The sequence below is a fragment of the Sceloporus occidentalis genome, unplaced genomic scaffold, assembly GCF_023333645.1.
Source record: "Sceloporus occidentalis isolate IW3139 unplaced genomic scaffold, rSceOcc1.0.p SCAF_127, whole genome shotgun sequence".
Taxonomy (NCBI): Eukaryota; Metazoa; Chordata; class Lepidosauria; order Squamata; family Phrynosomatidae; genus Sceloporus; species Sceloporus occidentalis.
In genome coordinates this window covers 1,867,740-1,891,133 of record NW_028317107.1, presented here as the reverse complement: position 1 = coordinate 1,891,133, position 23,394 = coordinate 1,867,740, and the positions used below count along the sequence as shown (strand labels likewise).

The window sequence follows — 23,394 nt, the reverse complement described above, 5'->3', positions numbered from 1 at the left end:
TATGGGTTGTGTGTGGATGTATGTTGTATACATGTTATGGTACATATGGTATATTATATAGTATATACCCAATGATATCCCTAAAGAGCTGAACGCACTGTTGGCACTTAAAATAAGCTATAAGAGTAAGGGGTATGCTTTTGGATTATTAATAAATACATGGAATTCTGGGAACTGTTTAACCCTCGCAATATCCGTCTTTGCGTTTCAGGTGATGATTGGCTCCTGTTTAATGTATCCGGTAATAAGGAGCCTTTATTTCGGGATTCACTCCTCATTCACTGGCAGTTACATTCCCGGCTCCCATTCACTCGCTTTCATCAACTGTCCTAATGAAGAAATTGCAAAAGATATTGCCAGGTAGTAATGGGTAGTGGTCGATATGATGACATCATAAGTCCCAAGTGTCCCTGTTCCATCTGGCCAGTCCCTCTTTGGGACCCAAATCATTCCTCCCAATAAACCCATACGCAACCATACTTTATGAGTAATGCTAGAAAGTTCTGTTCATACTCTATAACCACAAAAAGTATGAAATAAATAAGAAATACAACGACCTGGAAGGTTGAAGTCTATTGATACCCCTTCGTAAGTACTTTGGTGGGCTCTTCAATCGCTATGTAATATGTCTTGTAATTGAACCCCATGGGATAAGTCACCAGTCTATGGATTGCCTGCTGGCTATCAGTCCCAGCAGGCAATCCCAGTCCCCAAAAACATTGAAACCAAAGAGAAATTCTCACACTGGTTCCTGGCATTGAAACCCTTCGTATTTGGCTCTTTCTAGGGGCATCTTGGAGAAGAGGTTGGCCGCTGGAGTTAATATCATGCCGAAGACTTCATCTCTGTAGGTATAAAGGGGCAGGTTCGGTTTAAAAAGGGGGGAAAATATATTAATAAAAATGTAATATTTTTTAAATGTTTCTAACCACATATAGAGGGTTTTTAGTCCCTAAATCCCAAATTGTGTTATTGTAAACTCGTTTGAGCCGGGCCCTTCTCACCTGTTTCTGTAAGTCAGATTGTTACATACTACTTGTTATGTGCTGTCTACCCATTGTACAGCACTACGGAATTTGATGGCGCTATATAAAACAATAACTAATAATGTTAAGCCTGCTTTTTCTTAAGTTTTTTAGGGGATCTGTGTTTTAATGGTTATGGACCGTGGTTGCTTCAGGAAGAAAAACATTTTTTTTACTTAAAATTTTGCTTGTAACAGATACCTATGGAAGGGAGAAATTGAGGAATCCTCCGAAATACTTTTGGTAAGGATAACTCGCGTTTAAGTTACTTTCCTAAACTACTTTTGTTATTTCAATAGACAAAGGTCCTGTGTATCCGAGATACTTTGTCATCTTCTGGGAATGTTTTGTTCACAATTAAAATATCACTTTTTCCTCCCCTGTATTTTTTTTTTTTTTATTCAGGGAATTTAAAAAATTCAGCTTGACCGGATAATGTGATTTAATAACTCCAGCGGAGGTGATTAAGATGTCAGATGACAGAGATCTAAATTAACAGCAAAGAACATTAAGCCCAAAAAAAATAAATCCTCTTTATTTTTTCTTTGGTGGAAACTCAATTAATTGGGGGAAATTATTTTAGTTATTATTTTTAAGTTTTCTAACTAGCTGCTTGCATATTTTGGAGAGGAGTAGCCATATTTCACAGCGTAAATTTTGGAGCTGAATCGCAGTATTAAAAAAATAAATAAAATTGCCTCCTTTTCTGTCTTAATTACAATAACTTTATATTATTATTTTAGTAAAATTCCAGCTAGCCGACATTCTTCATAACCGGCATTAAACTTCCTCGCTGTACTTTTCTCCTTTAAATGATCGACATGCTGCTGCCACCTAGTGGTGAAATAATGCAAGTGCGCTTACCAGTGCAGTTACATTTTCTTGGCTGGTTTGGTAAGAAGCTTTAAACCCAAATACGTTGCGGAAAATACACAAAATAGCTTTATTTTCTTTTTATAGGTAGCGAAAACCAAAACCGCAAAAATATTTGAGTTATCTTCTTATGTTGGGTAAGTTTATCTTTCTGTTAGATAGCAGGGCTTACATCTTATGAATTACTCTCGGAATGATGAAATAATGTAAAAACCCTTTCTCTTTAGGCTGGTTCATCCCTTCCAAACTCCTGACTTCATAAGTATTCCAATAGACCGCGGAAACCCAGATTATTTAAGGTGGATCGAAGAAGTCATGATGGAGACGGAAACGTAGGATATCTCCGAAGGTTGATTTGGCAGAATTGTCAGCTGATCATTGTCAATGGTGATCAGTTGAGCTTGGTAAATGGCTGCAACCAGAAAGATCCGGAGCCAGTCAGTGCCTCGGGTAATTTAAGAGATGGCCCTGACGGACCTGGCTTTTCAGGACGTCCTTAATCCTTTAGCTAGGTTGGCAGGTTTCACCCAACATTCCGCTTTAAGAAAAATGTGTATTGGCGCTTGTCTTGTAACGCCATGATGTCACATCACCTTTCTAAAGGCGTCCAACGATGGCTCTCACCTCATATCCTAACACCAGTCCCAACCCTCGTAAATTGGAGAACATTAATGGCGGCAGAGGTGGAAAAAAAAAGGGAGATCGGGTTATGGCCAAAAAACGCAGAATAGTGTCAAAGGATGAGTTTAATTTGGTCGCCCAACAGAGTTTTAATTCTTAGATAAAAAATTTAGTAGATGGCGAGTATGAAGTCAAATTGGAATAGATTTACCCAATTTGGCCCTTCTACAAGTCCAGATTTATTTTATGCAGTCAATTCAACAAGCAGCAGAAATAATTGCCCAGCGTGTCTAATACAGCTGCTGAATCCAACCTAATTAAACTGTTGTTGACGCTGTCGTTTTGGGCCAAATTCCAGCCTTTTATTACACCGATTATTTAATTAAATTATTCAATTAAAAAACCACCTGAAGCAGTCTCGTCTTTCAAATTTTACATGGAAATCCCAAAATCATCAAATCCCACTCAAATAAAAATCATCTCGGTGGACTTCTCACAATCTCACAGCTGGAAACCCAGAAATTTCACTGGAATTATTAAAATTTCTATGGCTTTCCGGCCAATTGGAATTACTGCTGGGAAACACTAAGAAAAGACTTTTTTTTTTTTTTTTTTTAAACAAATACAATGTACAATTAACTTTTTGAACAAAGCACCTTATTATACAGTGTATTGATTGAATTACAATGTTACCATTTTAAGTACAACGAAACTTTTGTTACTTAAGAATGTCCGGGGTGACAGTTTTCTGAAAAAAAAATTTATAACATATATAATTATTGTATCACGCACCTCCCCCACATGCAAGTTCAATGATTATACCACTTTTATTTTAAATAGCATCTTACATTAATGATAAAAAAGGCAATACGTACCATTCCAAAAACAGAAGGTTCTCCAAATTGGTTGTAAGTGGAATTTGTTCCATTACTTCCACGGGGCGGAAAACTTCCCAAAACTTGGACCCAAGGACGGGTATAGCCAATGGGTTTTGGTGGGTAGATTGTGATATATGGAGGTGACCTCTAAGTTTTTGACATCTAAGTAACTCATCAGATGTTCGAGGCTTTGCTGAGTTTCATGACGATATTACTAACGAATGAACTTGTGAAGGAGGATTCAGCACCTACTTAGTTATGCGAGCCCAAGACCTCAACGAGATCGACCGGCACTAAACATGGCGGAAGTTTAGAATAATCTAGTTAGACCAGAGGCGATGAGCTGACAATCAAAGGCCGCTATACAGAGATAAGATTAAAATAAAGAAAAACACTGCGTTGTTTCCCAATAATTTATTTACTTTTTTTTTTTGGAAATTACAAATTGTTAAAATCGGTCCTGATTTCACAATTAAAAATTTGTCTAATTTTACCGAAAAAAAGGTCACTTGTTTTTTTGGTTTTTTTTGGCAGTTTATCAAACACAGTATAAATTTTGCAGATACTTGGAAAACGCGGTCTTTATATCAGAAATTCTAACGAAGCCCTATACAAAAAGCAGCAATTAACAATAAAAAATATTTTATCGCTACAGAAACTTCCCACAAGACACTTTAAACCATTGTGTTGCATTAAGGATGAATGCGATTGGTCGAAATTATTATTCTACGGAAGCTTTGCTCTAAAAATTGTCGGATTCTAGAAATGGGGCATTTTAACCATTACCGGGCCGCCACAATCCTCTGCCGGCCTTGTTTTCAGTTGTGAACAATTTAAAAATAGTATGTAACGGCATAGAGGGAGTTAAAAATTATTGGCATCATTGGCCATTACGTCAATTTATGCTCTATCCTGATTGGCTCTAATCAAACCAGAAATTAGCCAATCAGAATACAGCAATAACGAAAATGTATTTTTTTTTTTCCTCATCAGCTCCAATTTACTTAAAGTCTCTACATGCATTAATAAAAGCTGAAGAGGAAGGAACCGTAAATGTTACAAACTTTATTTTATTCTGCTTTTCTCAGTGTGCTGCTTCATAAAATATATATTTTAAAGCAATGCTTCTTCTTTAAAAAAACAAAATAAAAGATTTTAAAAAGAATTAAAAAAGTACCAGAAGTTTCCGCATATAGAATCATTCTGCGGAGATTTGTTGAACATCATATCTGGAGCTCAGATACAAAAAAAAAAAAATCCCTAAATCAAGAAAAAAAAGTTAAAGGAATAAAAAAAATACTGTTGAGATGTATCACTATTTTTTTATTTATTTTTTTTAAATATTTTTACTTCCAGAAGGCTGATGGAATCTATACCTAACAATTTAAAGTGATCTCATCACCATAGCAACGTCAGTTAGAACATAGCGATGTTCCCTACTGATTGTTTAACGTTCCACTGGTTGCTATGGTGATGAGACTGATTTTCTTTTTATACCCATAAACCCGTGATCTTCCTAAGACTTTTGGTTACATTGTATCCATGAGCTAGAAATTTGATTGTCAAAAATTTCCTATTAGTGACGGTATTCTTAAAGTACAAACGGGAACCGAGAGGGAAAAAAAAAATAGCAGCATTGATAAAAACCTCAAAATTATCCCCAAAAATATATATTTTTAAAAAAAAAAATACAATCGTCAGTGATCGGTTTTATAAAAAAACCTAGGAAGTGTTTCAAAAAGCAAACCCAACTTTATATTAATTCCGAAAATAACCAGGTGATATAAAATTTATATGATTGCTTCAACCAAACGACTTTCTTTTTCTAATAAAAAACAGTTTAGGCTTGTGTGTTCATACATAGAACTATATTATATGCGCACATATGTTCATAGATATGTATTTAGTAAATATTTATATATATATATATATATATATATATATATATATATAAATGTATATATCTTACAATATATAATCTAAGTTGTATTAGACCAGCTAGTTGCTATAGAAGAAACCTGCACTGGGCTGTCCAATGGAGCAGGGTTCGGCCCTCACATTTCTAGGGACTGGCCCTTGCGTTTCTAGAACCGGCATTTTCCACTATTCCTACATGCTCTGGCGGTGGTGCTGGGGCCCTCCTGTCCATGGCGGTAGGGCCCTGTCTAGTGGCACCCACCTCCAAGTCTGGTCCTACAGAACCTGCCGGCAGATCGGCCCCATTCGGCCCCCCGTCTACTCACCCGTTTCTCCTGCTGTAAAGACTCAAACCTTAATCAGTCGTTGGTCTCGTCTTAGATTCAGGAGCCGTATGCCTACCCCATGCATGTTTATTACCCTCTACCACTTCTGCTGGGAGGCTGTTCTATTTACGTACCATCCTCTAAGTAAAGTAAAACTTTCTTAAGTTCCTTAAAGCCCATTCATTCTGCTTCCCCATGGACAAGCAACAGCCCTCTTCAAAAATAAAAGTGCTGCAAGGTAATTGTTTGCATTAGATTTTTGGAGTTGGTAACACATCCGGTTATAGGCCATAGAAATAAACTGCCCTGTCGCTTGGCGTTCACAAGATCTTCCCCCCTTTCATTGAATAGCCCCCCGTATTCCGTGGGATACAATGTGCATGAATGGGAACATTCTAAATTCTTTGTCAGATACAGTAAAATGCTACAATATCCAGTCAGTTCATCAGTAATACTAACGCCACTCTCACTTTCAGCTATCGGAGTGTTAAAGTGTTTGATACACTATCTTTTTTTTTTTTTTTTTACATTCTTACTTAAAATGTTTATTTTTTTAATACTAATTTGTATTTCCTAACAAGCAGTAAATGGTAAAAAAGCAGCTTTGTATATACTATCAAAAATAAAAACAACAAATGTCATTGAACTCAGGGACACCCCTCGAAATATCACAGGGGGGCCCCTTGATTCTTTATGTCAGGATTTGGAACGTATGCCCTGTCCAGGTGTTAACGGATTAGGATTCCCACGATGCATTGCTAGCCAAACCGCAGGTATTTAAGACCACATTGGACATTGCCATGGCACGCAATATAGGGCCAGGCCACCCCAATGTAGATGCGTGGCGTTATATTTTATCGACACGTTCATGTAGTCCGTGCTGGTCATAGCCCCTGAAACAGAGAACTTTATATAAAGTAGTGTCCCCAGCAGCATAAGGCCCCTTTATATTAATATAAAACTGTAAATTACAGCTAAAAAAACGTTAAAAATGTTTTCGTAACATAAATACTCTTATGTTCTATTTATTAATGCACTGGGGTTTTTTTTCAGTTTTTTCCCCCAATTAAGGATTGTTTTAGATAATGCATATTATATATTTGTTATTTTATGGGCAGTCAAACGTGACTTCATTTTATCAGTGCTTCTGGTATTTGACAATTTTGCTAATTTTGGCCTAAAATATTGGTTATACAGAACCTAGAAAAATGAGCCTGGAAAATGTTCCTACCGGCAGGATTTAGCAGATAAAAAACTCTTTTAGTGCTTCTTTACAGAGCTGGAGGTTTTTCCGCCCCCCTCAAGACAGCAGAGAAACCATAGAGATGCGTCGTCAGAACCCCTAGGGCACATCGCAGCTATGAGACGCACCTCTATGGTCTTTTCCGACAACGACTAACCTTCTGCCACCAAGGATGACAAACCTTCCAGCGTTGTAAGAAGAAGAACAAAAAGGGGATTATCTGCTAAACTGCGGAAGAGAAGGGTAGGAAACAGTAAGTGCTCATTATATATATATATTATATATATATATATATATATATATATATCAAGAAAACCTTACAAGCTTACAAGGTTGTTGCCAAACGCCTGCTGACATATAGCATAAGGGATTAAGTGCGATATTTGGAGAGGAAGCACCTATTGAGTCACATTGACGGTGACAGCCCTCAGAAACATTGTTTTTAGTATTGTAAGAAAAACATTTTTTTTTACAGTTCTAAAGGGTGCCAAAATATTGACTCCTGTACCTTATTTTAAGTGCTGTTTGGTTAGTAAAATAGTAACACCTCTGAAACACCTACAGACCTCTTCTCAAAAGCTACAATCTCCACATTCTGGAGCCCCGCTCAAAAACATATAGATTTTTTTTTTAACCTTTGGTTATACGATTGGTCCTAAAACACGTATGTAAGTGCGGGTGCGTCAATAGGGAGTGGACCCTTCCCACTCGACCAAGTACTGAACCTTCCCCTCCGGCGTCACCCGTCGGGCCAACACCTGATACTTTTCTCCGCACGCCAACCTCCCAGCGGCTCCGAAGTAATTGGTGATGGAGGATTTCAGGTGGGACAGGCACGTGTCGTCTTCGCTGATGCTTTCGAACGGGTGGCTGTCAATGGCGTTGTCCGGCAAATCGGAAGCCCTGGCGTAGTCGATGGTTTCCGAGACGCAACCGTTCTGCCTTTCTGTATGTTCCAAGGCCCTCTTCTTGGACTCTATAGATGTGTACATTTTGGAAGCCAACTTTCTTTTACGGCTACCAACATTACCTCTAAAAAACAAAAACAAAAAAAAAAATCACTTTAGACATTTTGGACTTCGAAAGTAAGAAGAATACCAAATAGCCCAGAACTGCATACCAAGTACAGACACGGAATAATCCAACGATGCCAGGCTTTACTCACCTAGACTCACAGGACAGGCTGGTGGAGGCTGAACCCGACGTGCTAGCGGCGTCGTTAGAATCAAGGTCCGAGGTGAAGTTCTGACCGGAGCTGGCACTAAAATACATTAAGAGCAGAAGCTAATTCAGTTTTAGCCCCAAAAAACCCCCAAAAATGTAAAAACCCTTTAGATAAAGCTCTGTAGGTTTGCAGTGATGCTCTCTACATCCGCTAAAATGTATCAACGGAGAGAACAAAAGCAGAAGCCGGCGTTAGCGAGTCCCACAAGGCTGGTGCCGTATGTCTCAGGTCACGTACATGGTGGGAACAGCCACGCACCCAACCGGTTCATGAGTTGGTCCATATAGATATTATAACCAGGAGCTGGAAAGCAGGGCTTAAGAAGTCAATAAGTCTGTTGGACTGTTAGCATTTACAAACTAAAATATCCAAATGTAAGAAAATATACATAAATTTCCAGTAATGGAGTAGATTTTTCAAACCGCTCAGCGGATGGTAGGTGGGGGGGGGTCGACCGGCTGTCAGATGGAATGTTTCATAGTTCACTTCATACCTTTTCAAACTCTGGATTTCATCGAGCGTGAAGTCGAAAATGCTGGCCAGGTGATGGTTCGTGCTCCAAGCAGATGTGAAATCGCTCTAATTGAGAGGAAATGAACGGAAAAGATTAAGAAAACGCGAGTATCGGCGGAGTCTGAGAACACTGAGAGCAGCCGTACGGAGCTCGGCGGGACGCCCGTTATTCCTTCGCTGCGGAGCTTCCCCGTAATAACCGCTAATGGGTCTCTAGCTGTGAGCGTCACCGCGCTGAACTTTTCCTCAAACCTTTCTTCATTTAGGTGACAGCTGGACATTAAGGTTAAACAAACTTTACATTAATCATCTCAGCACATAATGAGTCCATGTAACCCGTCCAATTCGCCTTAAGAACATCTGATCTTGTTCTTCATACACTAACGAGGCATTCCGGCTATAAAAAATGTGTAGAAGATAGCCATTTTGGGTGGAAATGTTAAGATATTTTTATTTAGTCCGCTTATTTTGTCATAGATGTTACTCAGCTGCTCGGGAGGCCATAAAGAGGATATAAATCAAGAAATAATATAAATACATATAAAATGACTATTTATTTAATAAGAAGGAGAACAGCCATCTTGGACAGACGTTTAATGTACAGCTGGAATACTTTCCTGTGAAAGCGACGGTATATCCGCAGGTGGCAGGACACAGAGGTCTCAGGAGTTGAGTGGTTTGGCCGCTAATTCTGGCTACAGCTGTCTCCCAAACTACAAGGACCTCAATAACCAAAATGTGTCCAGTGTTTGTGGGACACTCGGGAAGAGACACATCTGTGAGCGGCGTCCGGTGCCAGATTATGGGAGACGGCGATCAGACGCATGTCTGTTTCTAACGCTGCAATAGCTACAAAGATATAAAGGAAGGCGTAGAACTCTGTCCGAGTCATGGGGAGGGGGGTCTATATTTTAGCTGAAGACCCCGAGCGGTGTACAATGACCATAATTTTACGAAAGGGGGGGGGGGGGGGGAATACTCACGCTGGGGATGGCATCTTCCAGAAGGAACTTGGCCTGCTTCCTCCGAATACCTTGCCTTTTCTGCCTTTGGCATTCATGGGGTAGTAAACTGTAACAAAAACAGGAAAAAATAGAATTCTGGACTAGAACTTTAAAGTTCCGCCTTTCTCTATACCGAGTCCGCTTTGAGTAAAAAAAAAAAACCAAAAAAAAACAAAAAACTTAGTTTCCGTGACGGTTGATGTTATAATAAAATAGGTCCCCGAGCGTCTTTTTTTGGACTCTACCTGTTTTTATGGGAATACTTGCTCCTTCCTCTCTTCTTGGGGTCGGCCGAAGACCTGCTGTCCGTCTGACCGGTCACCTTCTCTGGGAGCAGTTTGCCCGGCGGGCTCGGCGGGACACGGATTCTCAGACGGAAGATACATTTCTTCCTTTTGATCTCCTTGCCGCAAAGAAATCTAAAATGAAATCATTAACGCGATGACATGAAACCAAGGGGATATACAATGCACAGCCGGTTGGGGGGTCACGGCGCCTCGTGGTGCGATTGTCCTACCTGCTCTTATAGCTGTTTAACGCATCGAGGAGATGCTGACCTCTCTCTTCCGCTGGAGTCACCGAGAGCTGGAAATGGCATTAAACACCAGTTAGTAAAAGAAGCCCACGCGTGTTATTGTTAAAAGACAAAAAAAAAAGGGTTATGGAATTGGGTTTATCAAGAAGGGGGTAAAAGATTATGAATAAGTAAATTTTTTAGGATCAGGAAGATTTGTGACTTCAGGGAGTGACCATAAGGGGGCAGCCAAACCTAGGGGGACTCTCCTGCCTGTTTACAGACAGCGACGGGCTAAAAAAGTTTTCTTCCCGTGTTTGTGAATAACGCTCTATGTTTTCGTGAAAGGATCGCAGATGTCTGCAGAAGTAAAGCTGAAACTTTGATGATGTCATCACGCCCGGGGCGTAACTGGGGTGAAAAGTGACATCTTCTGCTGTTATTAGGGGGTTAAACTTCTCACCACAGACCCCGTAGAGACGGTGCTAACGTATAAGATTAAGCAGCCGCTTAGGGCCTTTATTGGTGTTTATGTGGCCCTCCTTTTTTCCTTTACACTAAACTCACTCCATATTCCGTTCCTAAGTCTCTGTATACTTTCCACCGCTTGTTCTATAGATGGGCCAATCTAAAATCTTCTTGTTTGCGGCCCCTAAAAATCTTAACCCCCCTCCCCAAGATATGGGACGACTCCTTCAACTGCGGATACCCAAAGAAAATGTATACAGCAGGGTATATATATATATATCTATATATCTATAAAGTAACGCATCACCACTTAAAGGGGACACACGGCCCCCTACCCAGCCCTATTGTAGTTCTCCGGGAGACACAACAGACGTATTATATGTTTTCGTTGCATCTTATATCAGATTGATGCAGAAAACTAGTGTAAATGACAAAAAAAATAAATAAAAGGGAGTGTCGGGTAATTATTTTCTATAGAATGCGGCTGAATCCGCCGTAGGGGTTACGTGGTATACACCCAGTCGGCAGACGATTAACCCATCGCCCTCCAACAACTGTTATTTCCGTGCTGAATGTCTGATTCCCCAAACAGAACGGCCTCTCTCTGCCCCCATAATTCGTCTCTCGCACGCCCGCCATCTCATTTCCCAGAACTCAGATCCAAAGGGATATTAGAACGTTTGCCTGCGTTCCTCCAAATGACAAGCAGATGGAACAGACGTGGCCGAGCCAAACCTCCACTGGTCGCAAAGCAGAGGATCATGGGTAGTCACGGCCGACTGTCTCGTTTACCCGTTTACCCTTTTTGGGGGGGCAGTGCGGCCTCCGGGAAACGGCTAACCGGTGTTTGTAAACCATTGACACGCTGGATTCTGCCCCAGATGAAGAGGGAGGGGTAGCCAAAGGACCGCATTACATCACATTCCAAACGGAATTTTGATTTATTGCCAAATGTGTTTTTTTGGAACGAACGCAACAAGTTAACGTTCCGAGTGATACGGACAGAAAGTATTTGTAGTAAAAGCCTAAGGCATAACCCCCCCCCCAAACACTATTCTCTTAAATAAGACAAAATCCTGCTTTTTACACAGAATGATTGCAAATTTCATTTAAAAAAAAAACCAAAAAAAAACTTATAAACACCAAATTGAGTCTTTTTACACCATCACGTAGACCCAAAACAAGGCTAAAGAAAGTCATCTTTGGGTCTAGGAATAATGTTTTTGGGTTTTTTTTTTTTTTTTTTAAACGGAACGTACCTTGGCGAGCTGCATATGGTACCAGTTGGCATTGACGAAATTCAGAATTTCTTCAAAGTCGAAATATTTCTTTTTGCTGAGAACTCCCAGGTTGTAGAGGGTGAGGTGTACAATATCTACCCTGTAAACAAAAACGCCAAGTCACGTCACGTAAACATGCGTGTTTAAATCCCCTCACTGTATTACCCTCTACCACTTCTACTGGGAGGCGGTCACACTTATCTACCACCATCTCAGTATTATACATTATAATTGGAAGTGATTCTCTTCACTCATCTTTTCCTACATTTTAAGTCCTATAAGACATTCCCTGCCCACAATTGACCCACGTATCTCTTGTTCGCATCGTATTCATTATTGAATCTATTCATTGAATATAATAAGTAAGAGCGTTCAGTCCTGTGTATCGTCCTTGATTAAATCCGCTCCCGGTAAGGGTCTCCGCCGCTCCTGACGAGAGGCACGTGTTTATTTAGGAGAATAACAATTTCGAGCGAAAAGGGTTTGGGTTTCTTGAAAACACCGTTTCCGGTTTCAAAGCTTTTCTTATAGTTTTTGCCAAGAAGTTTATCCCGATTTCGGAGCATTTAAGAGACGAGATACGCAGATGCCGCGTCTCCTCGCATTAGGGGACGAGGCACGAGAAGGAAGCGCGGTGGCCGGGGGTAAAACGTTAAATGCTGCCCTTGACACTCGGGTGTGGGGCGTCTTACGATGAATCGCCCCGTTGTCCTGCAGTGTGAACTCTCAGAGCCCATCGCGCACGTTGTGTATTTGGAAACGAGGGATACGTTCCTTTGGCATCTTAACAAAGAGCACCTTCATCTCAAACCTTAGACCTCGAAGTGTCGCTTAATCCCGTCTGGGGTATTAATAGACTAAATTACCCGGGAATATACTAGCAGGAACACATCGAATGATAGCCCGGGGCAAATCCTGACTCGCTCCACTTACTGGAGAAAGACAAAAGAACTTTGCATGCGTCACCCTAAGCAAACCGCTTGCGGACTCTTTCGCCGATCCAAGGAGAACGCTGAACGGAGAATACCAGCTTTCTGTGGATGGTGATGCCTTTCGGGGGATCCCCTCCAGTTTCTATATATTTAGCGCTCTCGATATTCACTATATATATATATATATATATATATATATATATATATATATATATATATATATATATATATATATATATATATATATATATATATATATATATATATATATATATATATATATATATATATATATATATATATATATATATATTCCTTTTTATTAGGTAGTGAATGGACAAACCAGGGAAATCTCAGGATTTGCCCCATTTTGGGATTCTAAGTATGATTGCTGATTGCTGGGCCTTAGGGACATTTAACCTGCGAATGCCCAGTTACACTTGCGCGGCTCACCTTCCACTTGGAATGCTAGTTGAGTTCCAAGGAGGACACTGGGGATGAGTATATAAATGATTTTGTGGCCATCTTTTTACCCCCTTCACCACAAAGCCCGTGCATGTACGGGCTCAAAATTCATTGTCCTGAATGGGTTTTAAGTCCTCTCAGCACCATAAAACCTTCATCTTACCATCTCAAAGGCAGCCGCTTCAAGAACTCAGAGCCGTGGTTACACACAGAACAGAAGAAAACGTAAAATCTAAGAAACAAAGAGATAAATGAGCGCATCATCAAAACCCTCCCCGTTGTACATCGCTATGGAATACGATGGCGCTGTGTAAATCAAATAACATTATACATTACAATACAAATAAATAAAAATAGAAATACAAATATTATTTATGTTACGGATAAAGCTTATCGCGGCCCGGTTCCCCAAATAACATTGTAAGTTTTTTCGCCAGCAGCCCTTAGAGCCTCGCGCCAGGAATTCCACCGCAGCTCGGGAATGAAGAGTTTTATTAAAAAAAAAAATATTTTAGTAACAAGGAGGAAAAAAAAAATATTTTTTTCCCCCAACATAAAAATCTGGGAGGATTTAAAAAAAAAAAAAAAAGCAGGAAAAGAACTTCCAAGAATAAAAAGCGAAACTTTCAAAATATTTTGTTGGGGGGGGGGGGGAGGTCTTGGGGTTCTGCGGAATTGCACCTGTAAAGAAAGATTTACATTTGGGGCTACACGGACTTTTAGAGTTAATTCATTCATGACCAGCAGGGAAAAGGTCGCGCCCCCCCCCCCCCATGGGAATAAGCTGCAGACGAGACTACGTGTTTTCACGAGGGGCACGGATCTTTTTCTCACATACTTTGTGAAGTCTCGTTGTGCCGTTTAGAAGAGGCGGATCGGAAAAAAACTAAAAGCTACAATGTGCAGCAATATATTTCTTTTCAATTTCTGGACGCCCCCCCCCCCCCCCATCAAATTATTAAGCTTAAACGAGGTTGGCGTGAGTTTTGTTTTTTGGCCTGGAAGGGGTTAATGCGGAGAATGTGAAAGGGAAGGCCCCACTCGCTGGGAGAAGCAGCCTCCCGGGAACGTTTAGGAATGTGCAGAATGCTACCGAGCAAAGGGGAAACCGCACAGAATTCCATCATCAGGCTTCGGTTCGCTCTGCCTTTACACCCAAGGGACGGACGCTCCTTCCCAGATCCATCTACCTGGGACTCGTTGGGCTGCGAGGGTCCGTCGGAGCCGACCTGCCGGAAAATGCTACGTTCCGAAGACCCCAAAAAATCGCAGCGTGAAAGACGGGCTCCTGGGATCTCAGATTCTCCATAAAAAGTGTTTTAAAATAAATAAATAAAGAATAATAATAAATACATATGTATCGTTTAGTAAGCTCTTCGGACGCGGTGTCACTGGAGCAGTCACGGCCGATCTGCTCATATACACCGGCGCCTTGTTGCTAAAGAAAGCCGTCCTGTGTACTGGGAGACCCGACATTCCTCCCCCAGGGCCACAAAGTTTTAACAGCTCCGTCTCGTACAATTGACAGCAGTCATAAAGAGCCGCTGGCATCAGAGCGTTTAGCGGGCTGTTAACAGCTAACAGAGAGGTTCGTTAACCGGCGGGAGGCCGGATAAATAAACGGGCCATTAGCCGCGTCGTCGCAGGAGGCGGGGGGTTACAGGTCCCGGGCCATGCGCGACGCGTCTGAAAGGTGTACCGTACCTGTCTCCAAACATCATGGGCTCGTTCAGGCACTGGATACAAGCTTCGTGGAACCACTGTCTGCAGCGGAAACACTGGATCATCTTCAGGTACCACCTGTCCAAAACGATACATTTACAGAATCACATACTTTACGCAGGCTGGCTTAAAAAATGTAATTTTTTACCAATATTCTGAACGATCCAATTATTTTTTTTATGGCTGTATTTAACACCTAGAAGGCCACCGACACAGCAGATTGCAAGCTCCTTGGATCGCACTGTCTGAAATTATATATATTTTTACATCTACACAAATAATTTTATATTTGCGCATATACTTATTATTCTTTTATCAATCCGAGATTAGAATACCGTCCACGCATGTCGCTGACAGACCGGTTAGGGCTTTATGGTCGTGCCTTTTGCCGCTCTTAGGACATCCTAAAAAAATAAAATGGGCTTTTGGGTTAAATAGTAGAAATATCTTACTCTCCAGGCCCCCCACAGTAACAGTAACACTGCTGCTGGTTGGTTCTGTGTGGCGAATCCCAATCCAGCTCCTTGGGGTTGTACGTCAAGAACATTTTCACGGCTTGAAGGGTTTTGGCAATCGGCCCTTTCTTCAGAGCGCCTCCTTTCTGCAAGTAAAAAAACATTATATTTATGGCGGGCGTTCCCCCCCCCCACACACAACTGCCGTAAAGCAAAACATGGCTGCCTAGCGGTCCCTTTAAATTTTCATGTTTCCAGGCGCATGGGGGTATTCCGCAGAACCCTTCCATATGCATTTGCCCCTTTTCCCCGCTGGCAAGCTTTACGGGGAGGGTCTATGATCAGACCCCCCGGGCACACATGTGGAAGGGGATCCTATTGTTTAAATGGACCAATCACACGCCACCGACTGCCTGCATCAAGCATTTTTAAACATTAAAGAGAATAGTTATTAAGTACTTGGTTCTTTCGGCAAGGCAGCCGGTATCAAATTGTCTCTTTAAATAAGCTTTTAGAGGCTATAATACATAATAAAAGTAACACGGACTTCTCCATAGCAACAACACGGAGACCCTTTACGTTCCATAGAACGCCAAGCTCGCTCTTTTTTCTTTCCATGTCGGCCCCCGGTGAAGCAGACGCTGTATCATCTTGAAGCAATAAATGGTTTTCTGTGAGCCTGGACAGGGTTTGGCAGTCGTATGAAGGCTTAATCCCCCTCGGACCGGACAAGAGACCATCGAATTCCTTCCCGTACAACCGCAGAGCCGCCGAAACCTCCAAACTCAGCATATCCTCGCGGTGACGGCACAAACCGTCTGGAGGATGAGGCAGGGCCGGGTGCCGGGGATTTATTTACTACTTGGAAGAGGTGCGTTTGATGAACGTTTACAACCGAGCCAATTCTCCATTTCTGAACTTTTCCGGCAGGCGCGCGAGGGGGGGGGGGGGGGGTTGGTCAGTTATGTAGTAAATGACTGGGCCAGGAGTTTATAAAAAGAAATAATATACAGGGCTGAAAGCTCTTTATATTCACTGAATTTCAATTATTTTTCACAAGAATTAAGACAATGCACAAATTAGACATCTATTTCAAGTTTTGCTTTAGGGAAAGGGTAGTAGTTAAGTGGAATAGCCTCCCAGCAGGAGTGGTAGAGGATAATACAGTGAGGGGATTTAAACATGTATGGGATAGACATACGGCTCCTCTAAGATGAGACCACCCTTACAAAAAAATTACTGCAGTTTTTCTGAAGTAATACTGCAGTTTTTTGGACATGAAAAAACTGCAATACTGCACTTTTACTGCAGTATTACTGCACATTTACTGCATTTGTACTTCACTGTACCGCAGTTGTACTGCAGTTATTTTTGTAAGGAAGTACAAATGCAATAAAGCTACAGCACGTTGAAGTAAAACTGTAGGTTTGCAATATATAAAAAAAAAGTGCAGTAAATGTGCAGTAAAAGTGCAGTATTGCAGTTTTTTCATGTCCAAAAAACTGCAGTATTACTTCAGAAAAAACTGCAGTAATTTTTCGTAAGGGCAACGACTGTACAGCGGAGAGGAGGAATCGTCATCGTGATACATAGGGTTCATAATGTTGGTTACATTGTTTCAAGGCTCTGATAATGTTCTCTAAACATGTAAAGACGGAAAGGCTAACGTTTTTTGCTTATGGACAACCAAAACCCAGAGCGTGGCGATACACCACCAGTCCCCGAGGGCCGCAGCCCGGCAAGGGATTCTGTGCATCCCTGCCCCTAAACAAACAGTTATTGCTTCATTGAGATGCCTGTGCTCAAGCAGGCACGAGCCATTAAGCTTTACAATTACACATGAGGGGCTTGACGTCCTTACCCTGACCGCGAGAACGAAGATGCATCTTCTGCAGAACCAAGGCTCCAGAAGGCAGCTGCCATTGCTGTCCACAACAGGTACGTGACACTTCTGGTGATAACCTGGGGAAGAAATCGTTTATCGTGAAGACTTCTGGCAACGGATGCATAATGGCGACGGCGGAACGCGGCGAACATCCGGTTACATGCGCACAGGGTGCTTCAAATACCGGCAAATAAAATTTTTATGCAGAAAATCTGCAGTCAGAGATCTCTCTTATTCAAAAGGCCGGCGGATATGAAATAGACTGTAAGCTCCCTGGGGCAGGGGCCTTCTTTGCCAATGTATTCAGATCACAATGTCTCTAAACTACTGTACTTTGTATAAGACGTGACTTTTATATTGTAAATTGTAAAAGACTGATTATTATCAGCAGTATATTGTTATTTGATTTTTATTATTATTATATTATTAGTATATTATTTTATTAGTAGTAGTAATAGTATATTATTATGTTAATATATATTATATTATTAGCAGTATTTTATTATTCTGTATGTTATTATATTACAAGTATATTATTTTATTAGAAGTAGTATTTTTTTTATTATGTATGTTATTATATTATTAGTATATTATTTTATTAGTAGTAGTAATAATAGTATATTATTATGTTATTATACATTATATTATTAGTAGTATTTTATTATTATGTATGTTATTATATTATTAGTATATTATTTTATTAGAAGTAGTATTTTTTTTATTATGTATGTTATTATATTATTAGTATATTATTTTATTAGTAGTAGTAATAATAGTATATTATGTTAATATATATTATATTATTAGTAGTATTTTATTATTATGTATGTTATTATATTATTAGTATATTATTTTATTAGTAGTAGTAATAATAGTATATTATTATGTTATTATATATTTTTAGTAGTATTTTATTATTATGTATGTCATTATATTAGTATATTATTTTATTAGAAGTAGTATTTTATTATTATGTATGTTAATATATTATTAGTATATTATTTTATTAGTAGTATTTTATTATTATGTATGTTAATATATTATTAGTATATTATTTTATTAGTAGTATTTTATTATTATGTATGTTATTATATTATTATTTTATTAGTAGTTGTAGTAGCAGTATTAGCATATTATATAACTATGTTATTATAATATTATTATCAGTAGTATATTATTATTATTTTTATCTATCATAAGGACAATTCAAATACTGTCGGCTATAAGGATTAATAAACCCGGCTTCCTGCGTCTTTCTGTCCGAGCAGCCGGGACGCCCGACGCGTTGCAGGCTTTCAGACAGAACACATAAGGTAATCATTAAACACTGAAGGCTGCGCATGTATCAATTTTGCATATATGACAGTTTTGGATGTTACTCGATACAGGCTTTGGCCCTGCCCGTCTGCAAAAAAGGAAGAGGAATCTTATCCGAATAATCTATTTTTTTAAAACAGTGTTTTCTGGGGATATTTTTTCATCAGAAAAAGTGTAAATAAAGTGTAGCTCCGCCGTTACTGTAAGATGCCGAGAGCACGCATGCCGTTTCTTGCGGGATGACCTACTCGCGCTGGTCATTAAGTCAACACGTTTGTACCCGACAGCATGTAGTCAGTGTCCGGGACGGCGTGCCAACTGTGACACATCTTAAATTAGGAGCTGAAAACCTCACCCTAAGCGAGAATCAACTTCAGAAACGCGGAGAGGCGACAACATTTTACACCCCCCCTATCTTCTAGGGGACCCCCCAACACTTTGGAACACCTTGACACAAAGCCTCCTCCATTCTGCAATCAGTAGCCTTTTGGTGCTTCAGCATCCCACATCAGTAAAAGTTGGGGCTGTAGCCACCCTGCTGCCCCTCAACGGAGGGCAACCGCTGCCCCCAAAAGACGGCATCGTGCTCTTCCTTGGTACTTTCTAGAATTAGCAGAACCCCCCGGAATCCTTCCAGTAATTCCTAACGCAGTCACTTTTATTAGCAAGGATTTAATACTCATTACTGTCTTTAATATGCTTTCCAAAAAAACATGGGCTAGGAAGCTTACTGGTAACGTTCAGGGACATCATTGTTCTACAGCATAAGGGAAAAAGGGCTACAGAGGGGTTTATTAAAGCGGCAGGATTTTGTAGACTCATTTAGAAGTTTTATATGTTCGGCATATGAGATATTTTGTCCGTCTTTCGTAAACCTTATTTTATGATTTCGCAATCACAGAAGGATACGCCGTCTAAATACCGCGGCGCATCTGGTGTGAGAGCAAAAAAACGATGCACGACTTTATGAAAGGGAGTCCAGGAACGCATGAATACGGAAGGCAGCTGGAAGACGTCGGCGAGCATTCCAAGCACCTGCAGCAATAACGCGTTTGGCAACAGCCAATTACAACAGCCTCTGAATTCCCAAATCCTTGTTAAAGTTTAATGGAGGGGGGGGGGGGGCAAAAAGCTGCCGGCTCTCTAGCCGTCGACCCCACACGTCTCTTCACATCTGCCACTTCCTCTGCATGTCCCCACAGCCACGGAATAAAACGCAGAGCTGTCTTCTATACATTGAGATATATAGCAGGGGTGTCAAAAAATACATTGGTTGCCCCAGCATGAAAATATAACTTTTTCTTTAATATTTATACCCCCCTCCCCAGAGTCATGGAACTCATAATGCCAGGGCATTTTGGGCACACATCTAGATGTCCCATTGGCATCAATTACTTTGTACACAGACACCTTGCCAATCCTTGCATCTAATCCAATGCCCAGTTCCAGAGTCCTGCACCAGTTATAAAGTTACAAGAACAAAATGTTTATTTTAAAGGTTTTTTTTTGTTTAAATGAAGTATTTGTATTAAACCGATGCTAGCTAAAACCGGCCTTCTATAAGAGCCTCTATGTACATCCCTAGTATGTTACAAATAATAATAATAATAATCAAAGTCACACTAAATTTAATCACAATAAAAAAAGTGCAAAAACACTATATATAAAACAAAAATATTGTACTTTAACGGAGATACAAACGCATTGTTTAATTTTATATCACGTCATAATATTGGGTTCAACGGCACTTCTTGGGGTTTGGATTTTTACATTTGTTATGTTACATACTACTTGTTATGTCCTGTCTACCCCGTTGTACAGCGCTACGGAATATGATGGCGCTATATAAAACAATAACTAAAAATATATATAATTTTTAAAAGAATATTTATTCGTTGTAAATATGGAGCGCTCGCTGTGGAATGTTCCGTGCCGATGGCTTCGCAAAGAATATGCACCGGAATGGCCCAGGGTCCCTCTAAAACGTCCCGGGTGCACCTTGATAATCGTAGTACTTTGTCTTAAAATACTTTCGTTTAATAATTATTTTTTTTTGTGTGTAGGATGTGGATCTAAAAACCTACCCAATCCGCACTTTCCGCAGATGAGGATTTCGTCCGTGGGGTCCGACGTCTTTCCCGTACAGATGCTGCACTTTGGTTCCTCTCCGGGGACGCCGGCTGTAAGCGGAATACACGGAATCGTGTTAATAAACGGAGGCGAACGAGATGAAGATACTGTACATCATTACAAAGCAATGTAAATAATGGTTTCCACGCCGACGCGGTATACATAATCACTTCCACCCCAGAGCTGCGCGATGCAGACCGGGGATCTACATGGGAGGACGGGGGTTTGCAACCAGGAGAGGAAAATGCAGACGAAATAAAGACATCTGGATCAATCCCACTAAGTTTGTGAAAAAGTTATTGTGTGGTAGGTGACAAATGCCCCGAGGGGCCAATAAGATATGGACCGTTACCCAAATCAATCTAGCAGAGGAAAAGGCTGGCTGTGTGAGCGCTTCACCCCAGTCTGGATCCTTTTTGTGGTCCCTACATGGGTCCTTCTGCCTGCACGTGGTGATAAAAGGTGTTCTGCAATCCTTAGCGTGCCCAAATTGCCCCCCTATGGATGAGGAGTCACTTTGGTGGTACTGATTTTATACGTCCCACGCATGTTATCCGTGTAATAAGTTAGTTTTCATGTCAAATTTCTGGTTTATTTTCTTGTCAGGACTCAACATCTGGTTCTGCGCTCGGGGGGGCCGCGTCCGCTCGGCTATCAGCCCTCCGGATTGCATCACCGGGAAGGCGACTGATACCGCGGCCTCATGGTGAATAGATTAGGCTTTGTGGTTTTTACTGAATGACATAAACAGGAACATTCGCCCCCCCATTTGTCCTGTCTGAACATGCCCCCCGAACCCGCTCGCTCCAAGAGCTTGTTAATTTGCCAAAACGCTCTTATTCCGTGTAAAAAATCCACACAAACAGCCCACTACGATCACATTCCTCTCAATCCCGTCCCCGCAGATGTGTGCGTTCCAACGGAATTGCCTATTCTGGTCACAAATGTCGTCTCGATGCAAAGCATTTTATGTCATGTTACAACTGGATGGTGCTTAACAGGAAGGTGAGCCGGGAAACAATGTATCCACAGCTGGATGATATGAAATGACGATCTACGGACCCCCTTCTGCTTCTCGTGATGTTCTTTATCAGTCGTTGGTCTGGTGTTAGATTCAGGATCCGTATGTCTATCCCATGCATGTTTAATATCCTCACTGTATTGCCCTCTACCACCTCTGCTGGGAGGCTGCTCCACTTATCTACCAATCTCAAAGTAAAGTAAAACTTCCTTACATCACATCTCTGACCCTCTAGTTTTATTATAATATGGAAAGTAGAAATAAAAGTAATGCTAAACTCTACCCTTCCATATATTTTTTTGGGGGGGTTTCTTGGTGTCAGACATTTGGTACCCTAAAGGAATGAATGTTTATTTTAAATCAAATTGGTAAAATGTAGTTTAGGTGAGAAATCGGAGGTTTTAGAGGCCCAAGGGATACCAATGTTGCCCTTCTGCCCCCAAATGGCTTCGGGCCACGGACTCACCATGCTGTATATCTTTCCAGAGGACCCAGTATTTGGAATTGTCTTCAAACGTGACGAGACAACTCTGCTTGGAACTGCTTACCTGTCAACAAAAAGGACAGCGGTCAGGGAAATAGTACAGAGCGGAGCGAGTCGGGGTCAATTCGGTAAGAACGCGTCAGACAAAGGTTAAAAATATCAAAGTGCAAATAGTGATCTCTTAGAGACGTCTCCCCAAATAGTGATCTCTTAGAGACGACTCCCCAAATAGTGATCTCTTAGAGACGACTCCCCAAATAGTGATCTCTTAGAGACGTCTCCCCAAATAGTGATCTCTTAGAGACGTCTCCCCAGGTGCGTCTCCGGGTCAAAGAGAAGAACATCACTTATATCATTAATGATATCCGCCGGCGCGTTATGTAGAGAACATTTTTGGTTCGTGTTGCATTACGGACGCCCTTCAAGCTCTGGTGGAATTTACCCGTTTGATCTTTCCAAGGTAGTAGAGTCCATCCGTCCACCGGCAGAGTACATACTGTCCTTCGGCCTGAGTGATCATGAAATCCGTGCACTCCTGCCCGCTCCTGGCCGACGACTCGGAGGCACCTTGCTGCCGGTGGCTGCAGGACATGCAGACGTCTCTCAGCGCCGGATCCAGGTTTCGTTCTTCCATTTCTTCCTAATGACCTCTGCGAAACCAAGCAAGAGCCCAGTTGGTGAAACGCAGTTACCCGGGGCAGATAGAGGCTGTCCGCAAGCCCAGCACCCGCCTTAATAGTTAATTTTTGGCATTTAAAGGCTTTATAACTGAATCACTAGACACCGTCTGGTTTAGTCTGACCCATGAAGGTCAAGGACTCCTTGAAGGTTTCGGATCAGGGAGGACCAGTTTACCCCAAACTACCCCAGAGGCAAAGACCACGGCATCACTGTGAGCTCGGTTTAACAAAGGCGCACCTATGAGTTATTCGGTCGGGGACCACGACCAGCTCTTTGGCGACGAGAGCGTCGCATATTAAAGATACAAAGTAGCAAAGATCCCGCTATAATGACCCGATAAAACGTACGCTCTTTAGAATGAAAAACTTGCAGATACCCGACTTCCTTAATGTGAAAGTTATTAAAAAACACAAGT

The 23,394-nt window shown here is 41.1% G+C and overlaps 2 protein-coding genes across 2 annotated transcripts; one reads left to right on the top strand and one right to left on the bottom strand.

Annotated features, from left to right (window-relative positions):
* The first annotated feature begins 214 nt into the window (after positions 1–214).
* On the top strand, positions 215–2,234 carry LOC149281831 (protein CutA homolog). The gene is made up of 5 exons (XM_089498982.1): positions 215–360; positions 788–847; positions 1,223–1,268; positions 1,986–2,035; positions 2,126–2,234. Exons 1-5 carry the CDS (start codon positions 215–217, stop codon positions 2,232–2,234), a joined length of 411 nt encoding a protein of 136 aa, XP_089355108.1.
* Positions 2,235–7,566: 5,332 nt separating this feature from the next.
* On the bottom strand, positions 7,567–15,071 carry LOC149281830 (PHD finger protein 19-like). Its single transcript, XM_089498929.1, has 9 exons — positions 14,989–15,071; positions 13,448–13,516; positions 11,867–11,987; positions 10,143–10,210; positions 9,871–10,044; positions 9,605–9,692; positions 8,602–8,687; positions 8,049–8,144; positions 7,567–7,915 (listed from the first exon to the last, which is right to left on the bottom strand). The coding sequence occupies exons 1-9, from the start codon at positions 15,069–15,071 to the stop codon at positions 7,567–7,569; spliced, it is 1,134 nt and encodes a 377-aa protein (XP_089355055.1).
* Between the last annotated feature and the right edge of the window lie 8,323 nt (positions 15,072–23,394).

Bases quoted from the DNA above. Each gene is read 5' to 3' on its own strand.
- LOC149281831 (XM_089498982.1), top strand. From the start codon at position 215: ATGATTGGCTCCTGTTTAATGTATCCGGTAATAAGGAGCCTTTATTTC. The intron at 1,269-1,985 runs GTAAGGATAACT...TTCTTTTTATAG, and splicing joins AATCCTCCGAAATACTTTTG to GTAGCGAAAACCAAAACCGC. The intron at 2,036-2,125 runs GTAAGTTTATCT...CTTTCTCTTTAG, and splicing joins GAGTTATCTTCTTATGTTGG to GCTGGTTCATCCCTTCCAAA.
- LOC149281830 (XM_089498929.1), bottom strand. From the start codon at position 15,071: ATGATCCAGTGTTTCCGCTGCAGACAGTGGTTCCACGAAGCTTGTATC. The intron at 10,045-10,142 runs GTAGGACAATCG...ATTTCATTTTAG, and splicing joins TTAAACAGCTATAAGAGCAG to ATTTCTTTGCGGCAAGGAGA. The intron at 9,693-9,870 runs GTAGAGTCCAAA...TTTTTGTTACAG, and splicing joins AAGTATTCCCATAAAAACAG to TTTACTACCCCATGAATGCC.